The sequence below is a fragment of the Mustela erminea genome, chromosome 7 (assembly GCF_009829155.1).
Source record: "Mustela erminea isolate mMusErm1 chromosome 7, mMusErm1.Pri, whole genome shotgun sequence".
Taxonomy (NCBI): domain Eukaryota; kingdom Metazoa; phylum Chordata; class Mammalia; order Carnivora; family Mustelidae; genus Mustela; species Mustela erminea.
The window spans coordinates 5,817,802-5,827,998 of NC_045620.1; the positions used below are offsets into that span (position 1 = coordinate 5,817,802).

The 10,197-nt window shown below is 54.0% G+C and overlaps 1 protein-coding gene across 1 annotated transcript; it reads right to left on the reverse strand.

Annotated features, from left to right (window-relative positions):
• Window positions 1–800: 800 nt before the first annotated feature.
• On the reverse strand, window positions 801–9,304 carry TFAP2C (transcription factor AP-2 gamma). Its single transcript, XM_032350268.1, has 7 exons — window positions 9,011–9,304; window positions 6,898–7,383; window positions 6,732–6,783; window positions 5,394–5,610; window positions 4,728–4,846; window positions 2,751–2,895; window positions 801–1,733 (listed from the first exon to the last, which is right to left on the reverse strand). Exons 1-7 carry the CDS (start codon window positions 9,056–9,058, stop codon window positions 1,448–1,450), a joined length of 1,353 nt encoding a protein of 450 aa, XP_032206159.1. The 5' UTR covers window positions 9,059–9,304; the 3' UTR covers window positions 801–1,447.
• Between the last annotated feature and the right edge of the window lie 893 nt (window positions 9,305–10,197).

The window sequence follows — 10,197 nt, forward strand, 5'->3', positions numbered from 1 at the left end:
CAACCTTCCTGCTCGGTCCCCTTAACGAGGCTGCAGCCAACCATAAATAAATTAGGCTCTGTCACTATTCCACTCATCCTAGAGACTTAAAAAAAAAAAAAAAAAAAAAAAAAAAACAGTTTTAACCCAACTTTCACAGCTTCTATGGAGAATACTTTTTATTATACAAGTATCGTATACACAACGTTACTCGGGGAATGTTTACAGCCATTTCCAAACCTCCATTTGACCCCCCCGCACGGTACCGCACACCCACCCATCTTCTGGTTTAGCACGGTGGGAATGAGACACAAAGCTGTTGCTTCGTGAACAGAGTTTCAGTTAAATAGAAGCTTCCGCACCAAGAACAGAGGCCAGCATCCTAATTCTTCATACCCTGTGTACATTATGAATAAAACCTAAAAGTAGTGTTTTAGAGTACCCCACCACCTTGAGAAGTTAATATTAAAGGCAAATCCCATTTGTCAAAAAGTCTTAAGAAGTGCACCCATATTTACAGACCCCATTAAATTATGCATAAATAAAATCTGTACACTCAACACACTGTTTCTCAACATACAAAGCCTCCTATGGGACTTGGGGGGGGCGGTGGCGGACAGAAAAAAAAATAAAACAACAACAACAACAACAAAAACCGCCTTATGCCTACCCTTTTCAAGTTTACTCAAAACCAAGACGTGAAATAAATACGCAAATAAAGCTTCAGTACCTTAAAGGAACAGAACATTTCAGAGCCTCTCATTTGAAGAATTAACTCTCAGAATTAAAAAAAAAAAAAAAAAAAAAAAAAAAACCACAAAATAAAAACAACACAAAATCATCAGCAGGCTTCATTTCTACAAGTTTCATAAAACCCAAAGGCCCCCTTTCAACAAGGGGTTTAAGTGTGTCAAAGACCACCTATTAAACTAGTCGCTAAGCGGAGAGAATCTTTGCTTCCTACTGTCTGTAGGATTTGGTATCTGAAAAAGCCAGATAAATACTTTTAGATAAATATGGAGTGGACACAAAAAACCAGCCATGACCTTAACACTGCAAGTTACTGTCACTCTGACTCGCATCGATTGGACATTTCAACAGCTGTGGGTGTGGGTTTTCTCGTGAGCCCAGGGAATTTATTTAAAAGGTTCTAAAACTTGTAGCACCATGTTCAGAGAAAAGAATGGGGTTCAAAAGAATAAAATGAGCTTAATGAACAAAGAACCAGTACTTGTCACCTTCTGATAACTTGTCCAGAGTTAGAGACACACTTCAGCGCTAGAGAAAGAACACTAAGGAATCCAGGAGGGCACGTCAAGATCCAAAAATGAGTGGAGGCCTTTTTCATGGGAAGGTGGGTCACAAAGTGTCCCCCGGCCAGAAGGGTTCCCGGTCTGTCTGGGTTGAGACGGATTGTGAAGTCCTTTTCCCTCGAGACTCTTTTCAGCCCTTGGCTCACGCCCATTCTTCATTTTCTGTGCTTCTCCATTTTCTCCAAGGTTTTGCTAGAATCGGCAGGACTCTGGTCTCCGGGGTTCATGTAGGATTTGTCTAGGACTATCAGAGCCTCTTTGATGTAGTTCTGTAGAGCGGACACAGCAGCACAGATGGCTTGGCTGCCGAACCCGTGTGTGATCAGGCTGAAATGAGACAGGCAGGTCTGTATGTTCGTCTCCAAGACCGGGGCGGGCCGGTTGTTGCCGTTGGGAGTTCGGTCTTGATTGAGGAGGTCTGTGAATTCTTTACACACCTGCCTGGGAGGATAGTCAACACACACCGGTGAGCTCCATCTAGCCCTTGACAGGGCCAGAGGACAAAGCCCCTGACGAGTGGGTCACCCAGGAGGCGTTCAGAACTTTCCAAAGAAACAGACTTTGCTACTAATGGTCAACGTTTGCACACTGAGCACCTACAACGCGATGCGCCAGGTCCTGAACTCAACTCTTTGCAAGTACTCTCCTTTAATCCTCATTGTCAATTAGAAAAGCTAACGGGATTAACCCCAGTCAGAAGGCCAAGGTCACCAGGACTAGTGCGGGAGATGGGGGGCAGGGGGTCCGGATTGCAGCCCAGGAGGTTACTTACAATGGATAGCTGCTTATTTGGTGCAGCTTGGTACACAGATACCAATTTCTCCTTCAAGAACCCCGAAAATCCACATCTCCCCCAAAACTCACTGTTTACACAGCTGGTTCACTCTGCTTCCTTTTGCCCCATTTTTCAACTGGATGACCTCTGCCTTGTTTACCGTAATTTTTAAAACCAATTCACTGTTGGCTTCTAGGAGAAATCCTGGCAGCTGCATTAAAGTAGGATTTGGGACACGTAGCCTGCCCAGGTGTCTCCCACAAATCCAACCGGAATGTTACATTTAAAAAACAAAAAATCTTATCAGGAGGCAGAAGGCACCCACCATCTTGACTGGATAGGACCAAAGTGTTTCCAGTACCTTTTTGTAGGATATGGAGACACAAATGAAAGGATGGTTGAACTATTCTGAGCTGCAGAACTCAGCAGCTTCAAAAACACTCCCTCCGGAGCAATACATTCATCTGACTTCTAAGTCTGACCCAAGAGCTCACTTAATCTGACTTGTCAGAGAAAAGCCCCTGGCCAGCTCCTGTTTCTCCACACCGGCCCTCACTGAGCGTTTCTTTCTGGAGCACCCTGGACGGTTCGAGACAAACCGCACGCCCCCCCCCCCCCCACCACCTCCCTGCCAAGTTCAAGATCAGAGCCCCGGGCCGTCAAATTCAAGTCTGGATACTCACTGTGCAGCCAGCAACATGTTCTTCCTAGCAGTCATCTCATTCCGCCCTCCAAGATGGGGTCTCGTGAGATACTCCGCCACGGGTTTACTAGGAAACTCTGCTTCACAGACATAGGCAAAGTCCCGAGCCAAATGAACAGCCTCACCTAAAATCACCAGCAAATGACAAGAGACTCAGAAGGTCTGCAGTCACCCCCGGGAAACCTCCCCCTCCTCGTTCTCTAACCAGGAGGGTCTACCCATCACTTGGCATGTTAAAATGGAATCACCTAAAAGGAAAACCACTCAGCGGACATGTGGAACTTTCGGTGGGCTCGCTCCCCTAGAAACACAGAGGGAAACGCAAAGCAGGTAGAAAACAACGACTGACATCTTTCACTGCCCTGGAATAACACTAACCGGTCTTGGCCCCCAAGCTTAAGTGTCCTGAGACACACCCCCGTTTTCCCTCGATAATAAAAATTAGCCTTGTGGAGAAGCAGGGAAACCAAGATAAGCGCGTTGCACAAAAGCTGACTGGTCACTTCTCTTTACGAAACCGTGACAAAGTCTTTGCTGGGGAAACTTCTTTTTAAACCAGGGTGCCCCGTTACTGAAGGAGGCAGGTCTCTGGGATGCTTTTCACCAAGAAAGGCAGGGCCGTGTTTCCACTGGAAATTAGTGCAAACAGCCCAACTACGATCCTGGACTACCCGCCCTCTTTTGTATCAATCACTGGGGATCAGAGGGACAGAAAACCAACCCAGACTCCTCTCCGACCAGAGATGCCGGGGCCTGGCTCCACGGTGCCAAGGCTGGCCAGAGCTTTCCAGAAACCCCCGAGAGTGGCACCCCATCCTTACCCCCTCTCCTCCACTTTGCCGCCCCAGACTCCCTAAATCTGAGAACTACTGTTTGGCACACACTTTCTTATCCAAGGACCTCAGCCCCGCTAGTAAGAAAACCTCGCGCAGAGCCACATTCAGGCACCACGCACACAGAACCCACCATTCTCCATGCGGGACAGCTATGCTCCAACCGGCAGCTCCTTTCTCCTGGCCCTGACCTCCGAATACACTCGTAAAACGGTAGAGCCGGGCTCTGCCAAGTCTCTTTCAGCATGCAGGAGCGCCATTAGACCAGGGACAGAAAGCGATCCGAAGATCGCCTGGCCACCAGGCCACCAGCCCTCATTGGCTCCCCCAGCCCAGAGCGGAGCCCAGCGCCCTGCTGATTGGACGAGGGGCCGCTCTGGCCTTCAGATCAGCCCCTCGGTGCCCCACTCCATCTTCCCGTGCCCAGCAACAGCGAGCTGGTTTTCAAAAAAAATTATTTCACTATTCCCTTAAGCGCCCCCCACCCACCCCCGCCTGGCCCCCACTTACTTTTAAGGCTGTAATTGCATTCTTGGCTCTCTTCCAGCTTGGGGGTACAGACCCATTCAGTACACGAAAATGTTACATCCTACTATTTTAGGACTGGGGAGAGGGGCCCCACTAATTTTTTCTTCGTGCGGGAGAGGAACAAAGGGCTTGTGAACGGGGTTAGCCCCGCGTCCACCGGGGCTTTTCTCTTCCCAGACCACAATCCTGATACCTTACAGCTACCCAAGCTGGAAATAGCGTTTCTTCCCACCAACGCACAAGCGGCTTTTTCAACAGTGTGCGGGAAGATCGACCCCCCTCCAAAAACGGGTCCACTTGCTGGAAATGTCCCCACACCCTAAGGGTGAGAGTTCGTAGGTCAGGGAAACCGATTACTTTTCGCAGTGATTTTTCTGAAGAACCCAGAACAGGATACTTAAGCAGTCAGGGACTGAAGTGTGAACTCCTTTCATAAAATTATTGTGATTCACTACAACGAACTCACGGCAACTCTTGCTTCATCTCCGCCGGTGACAGGGCCATTTTTAAGCTTTCCTTCAGGGAAGAGTTAAGGACCCAGATGACACAGTGCCAACTAAAAACACCGTAAAACCAAAAAGCAAAACTCCACTGACCTTCTACTAAGGACGTCAGGAGAGTGACGTGAGCAGCTTTCCGTCTCCCAGCTGGCAGATTCAACCCGATCTTGTCCAACTTCTCCCGCAAGGACCGGCCTCCATTTTTAGACTTGGCTCTGGGTACAAGAAAGTGAAGGCGCAGCTAATTTCAAAACACTGCCACTTCGAAATTCTAAATTCCAGCTATGCTGTGATCAAAGCAGAAATCTGCGGGAGTATCTACATTATGTGGCTCATAATCAGGTGATACAGGAGTCAGTCCCCTGTAATTAATGCTCTCTCCTATCATCCCCAACATTTTTTCTTTCCAATCACAGAACATTCCGAATTGTGCTGGAGCAGATGAATTTACTGTAGCAGCCCCCAGGGGCAACAAAACGCATGGGGCTCCCCCTTCTCCAATGGGATGCCACCACTTCATACGTGCAATCAAATCCTAAGCAAATGATAATCTGTGAGCGCTGTTTTAGCACTTCCTTCTACATCTGGCACTTTCCAAAAGGGAAGGAATGTACTAAAATTCTAAGCCGATTAGAATTCAGTGTTAAGTATAAATGTTACATAAATGTTAAAAATACCTCCTCGGTTCTTTTATGTTACTCACAGTCAACCACCCAACCATCGACCACCATGGCCAGAGTGTGTGTCCCCCCATGTACCTACCTTCTGAGAACACCTCCTAGCAAGGAGGCATTTAAACACTCAGGCGGGGACAATCGCCTCTGGACTTCAGCAACTGTCACTTTGTATTTAGACGTGGAGCTGAGGAGGGACAATCTTCCCGGGACTGAGCAGAAGACCTCGCTGGGATTCATCACAGCCCCCACAAGCTCCTTCTGACATGGGAGACTCAGTGGGTTCTTGGTCATTGAAATGGGACCTGTAAAGAAGATCACGAGTGGCAGTCCCAAAAGCTGCACTTAGGAAAAAGGGACCCTTGCAAACCACTCACCAAATAACACTGCACGTTGGACTATGTAAATTACAAGCAGATTTTTTAAAGTCAATAGTCTTCAAAGATAATCGAATCTGAAACTCACAAGTTAACACTTTACAGATAACTAGTCATGACCCCAAGCATGGAAGGTTTTCATTTTCGAGCCACTGTTAAAATCTGTTTAATTAGAACACTTGTTTTCGAAAGACTGCTTCAGCCCTAAATAAATGGTGATTTTTTTTTCTTCCTCACTCGACAACCAAAATCACCAGACACATGCAGATCCCCGAGACTTTCAGTGTGACTATCATGGTAAAATTTTAAAATACAAACAAACACATTCTATTACGAGTTTCCTGGGAAATCCAGTTTATTTTCTGAGTTTTTCTTCAAAAAACCATTTCCCAACTGATTTCGAGCAGTTTAAGTTCCAGTAACAGACCCTAACTACCTTTCACCCAGACCAACTCCATCTCCAAAACGGCGGCCTGGACTGGTAATCCCCTCAGTCCGCAAGCTAATTTCTCCAGACACTCCCTGCCTGATCCTATTTTCCAATCCCCTCCCCCACTACACCCTGCAGAAAGCCCAGCTCTCACACACACAGTCCCACCACCGTCCTTTTCAAGCTGTATATTTGGTAGGCCAAACTGTTTCAAAACCTTTTCTTACAGGTTAGAATAGAATCACATCCACTCTTTCAACAATGGTCACAAAATCGACCACCCAACTAAGGTATGTGGTGTCTTTTTTTTTCATCACTCCGGAAGACTAACAATGTAAAACCACCGCCCAATTCAAGGGATCGTATTCCCCAAGAGAACACTATGGAGTAACAAATCCGGATTAATCTCTTACTGGAGACAGGTCCTAAGAGTTTTCCTACCATCCTTTCTCATTTAATGTGGAAAGAGATCTCTTTTTACTCAGAAAAACCTACCTTCCTCCAGCCCCCGTCAGTCCCTTCCCCAGCACAGATGTCCCCGGCCGGCCACCAAACGCCCCCAACCTTGCCAGGTTACATGCGTGGCCCCGGGGGAGAAAAGTTCGCTCTCACTACCTACCTTTGCGAATAACAGTCTGATCGTGCAGAAGCAGGTGCTGATCGTCAACATTCTGGGAAGAAACAACAAAGTTTCTCTTAAATTCGGGGGAGCCTGGGGGAGGGTGGTAGAAGCTGGGGGGCGAGCAGGTCCCGGTTCGAGGGGCAAGAGCTCAGGAGCCGCTCACCTGCACCTCCTCCATCTGGTGCGTCATATCGTGCAGCCCCAGGTTCTCAGCTAAGCCCGCGGCGTCCAGGGCGTGCGCGTGGGGCAACAGCAGGTCCGAGCGGCGGTAGGCATCCCTGCGGGCGCTCATGGCGCCACCCTCCAGGCCGGAGAGGTGGGGTAACAGGCCGGCCGGGCGCCCGTGGTGCGAGGGCAGGCCAGCCCCCTCCTGGCTCTGGCGACCCGGCCAGGCCTGCTGCTGGCTGCCGGTGGGGGCTGGCTGGTGCAGGGGGTTGATGGCAGCGGCGTAAGCTTCTCCCAGATGCGAGTAGGGGTCGGCCGACTGCGAGTAGGCCAGCTGCTGGTAGGGCGGTGGGAAGTAGGGTGGTGGTTGGTATTCAGCGACTCCAGTATGGGAAAGGGGTGGCGCGGGGCTGTAGAGGTGCTGCCCGGCGGAGGAGAGGTGGGGGAGGCGCGGGTTCCCATTGCTGCTCGCGTCGTGGCGATCCTGGGAGAGAGAGAAGCAGAGACCCCGCTAGTACGAAACCCCGCTACTGCGAACTGACCGCAGCTGCGGCGCTGAGCGGCGAGCCCCCACGGGACCCACCGCACCAGTACGGACCCAACCCGCTGGGCCTGCCCTCCGGCCGGGGGGCATCCGGAGGCAAAGTGCCCCGGGGGGTTCGTTGCAAACCCCAAGTCCACGGAGTAAATAGAGACTTCGAAAAACCTGGGGGAACGCGTCCTCAAAGCCCGGCGGCCTGGGCCCTGCGACGCCCAAGGCGCTCTGAAGCGCCCAGTCCGAACCCCAGGCCTTGGGCCGGGAGAAGGCCAGGTCCGGGACAGGCGAAGAAGTCGGCATGCGGCGAGCACGATGCGGAGCCCGCTCGCTCACCAGCCCGCACGTGGCGGCGCCAGACCAAAGAACCTGGGGCAGCTCGGAGCGCGGATAAAGCGCACAAAGCGGGAAGTGCGCATCTTCCCCGCCCCGGGGACCCTCCCCTTCCACGCCCTTAGGACAAAGACCTCCGGGGAAGCAACACTCCCGAGCAGGCTTGCCACCCAGCGCCGCCGAGCAGCTAGGGGAGGCAAGCACCGCAGCTGGGGCTGTCCTCCCTGCTAGCCGCGTCCCGAACAAGAGGGGATACAGCAAGTGAGGCCGCCCTGCCCGGCCGCGATCAGTGTCCCCACAGATCGGGGCAAAGGGGGAGAATGAAGGACCCCGAATATTGGGCAACCTTGCCTGCGCACGTCCCTTGCCCCAAGGCTCTCTGACTTAATTCTCAAATGACTTGTCTCCCTGGGTTCGAGGGGTCACAGGGGTAGCGGGGAACCCGGAGAAACATGGCACTGTCGCCCCCTAGTGGAAGTGCCCGGGCCTGCCGACAGGGGCAGCCCCTTGAGGTCCCGCGGGCGCGCAGCCCTCGCGCGGCCCCCCAGCCCGGGCTCCGCTCCGCCAGCGCCCTGGCGCACACCTCCGGCCGCCCGCGTCTTCCTCTTCCCGCTCGCCGCCTCCCTCCCTCCCACTCTCCGAAACTCTAGCTCAACCTGTCCGACTGGCTGGAGCACTCCCGAGCGCTTACGGCCCCATCTGGCCCCAGGCCCCCCCCCCACCAACACTCCCCAGCCCCCACTTCACTTAAAAGCCAAACTTCTGTCCTTTTCTTGTTTCCCCGAGGAGTTAGCGGGGCAGGTGACAAGCCCGCCTCGAAAGAGACTCTGCAAAGGTGTCGCCGGCAAGTCGCCTCGTCTGACCCCTTTGGACGGAGATGTGGTGCGTAAAAGCCACGTCTAAGGGTTGTAGACGGGACGCTCTTCCGAGAAAAGGGGAAGAAGGGACTGTTTTGCTTCGCAGGAGACCGACCGGTAAGCTCCGCGGGTGGGATCTGCCTTTCTCGTTCCAGGCCCTGTTCCCGAGGGTGGGTGTTTAGGAAAAGGCCCGATTCAGGGAGAGAGCCCCGGAGAAACGGACTAGGGGGCGCCCGGAAAAGTGGACCCAGTCCCACCGAGGGGCAGAGGCTGGTGCCTGCTCGCTGCTCCCGCGCCCTCGCCCTCGCCCCCACCTGGGTCCAGCGGCCCCCGCCTCCCGGGCTGTACTCGGGCGGGGCCAGAGTGCGCCCCTGCGCCCAGCTCACCTCACAGTCCTCTTCATACTTGACATTATCGGTTATTTTCCACAACATGGCGTCCGGCGTCCCCCAAAACAGTCGCCAGTTCAATCCAGGCTCCCCCCACCCCCCGAGCGGTAAATCCAAAATGGGGGTCACGGTGGCTAGCCGTCTGCCGCCGCCCCCGCCACGCGAGGGCCTCGCTGTCCCGGTCACTGGACGCGCATCGGCGGCTCTGCGAGCGTAGATGCTACCGCCGCGCGTGTACAAGCCGCTGCCGGGGACCCGGGAAGCCGCGCCCGCACTGTGTGTCCCGGCAATAGCCGGGGGACCCGGGCGCCTTAATGAGAAGGAAATTATCATAACTCCTCCCCGGGGGCCGGCACCAAGGCCCAGGCTCCGGGCGGGGCAGCCCCCAGCCAGTCCCAGCCTAGCTCCGCCCTGCACCCCGGCGGGGCGCCGAGCTGAGAACCAAGCTGCGGGGGGCAAGGAGAGGAGGCGCGTGGGCGGCCCCTCTCTGACAGCCGCCGACCAGCTAGGTCGGGGTCCCCAGTCGCGCCTTCCATCAGTCATCCCCGACAGGCGAGGATGGCAGAGCTAGGGCCCGGGATCCACATACCTAAGAGCCCCCCTTCTTTTTTCCAGCGCGCCGTCCCCCATCCTCCAAAAGACGTTGTCACCTGGAGTTAAGAGACCCCGCGTTCGGATATCTTAACAGCTAGGGCCCCCCTCAGCTGGTAAAATGTCCCACCCCACCCACTCACGGAGACTTAAGGTTTGGGCTGGGATCTTGCAGCCAGAGCCCCGACCCCTCCGAGAGACGCCTCCCCTTCCCTCCCTCTCCGTGGTCATAGCGCCGGCCCATTCCTCCGAGGGGCTGGAAGAGCGAAGGCCTCCGGGGATGTCTGCCGCGAGCCCCACGGAGCGGGCGGGCCTCCACCAGCCAACGGCGTCTGGCCGCCATCGCCCCAAGGTGCATCTCCGCCGCTGACTGCGGCTGGGGGTCAGCCGCGCGCCCTCACCCAGCCCTGCCCAGCCCTGCCCAGCGCTGGCTCGGCAGCTGCCTCCGACGGGCCAGGCACTCAGAAGCCTCTACTCATGCAGGAAAAGGTGCGGGGCGGAATACAACCCAGGCGCCACGCGCGGGGGAAGGGAGGAGGTGGGAGAAGAGGGAGGGGCCGGAGACGGACCCCGCGCGTGGGGTGAGTTACCCC

What these genes read in the sequence shown, in the direction of transcription:
- TFAP2C (XM_032350268.1), bottom strand. Translation starts at nt 9,058, where the DNA reads ATGTTGTGGAAAATAACCGATAATGTCAAGTATGAAGAGGACTGTGAG. An exon ending in ACCAGATGGAGGAGGTGCAG is followed by an intron (nt 6,784 to 6,897) that starts GTGAGCGGCTCC and finishes GTTTCTTCCCAG; the next exon opens with AATGTTGACGATCAGCACCT. An exon ending in AACATGTTGCTGGCTGCACA is followed by an intron (nt 1,734 to 2,750) that starts GTGAGTATCCAG and finishes CTATCCTCCCAG; the next exon opens with GCAGGTGTGTAAAGAATTCA.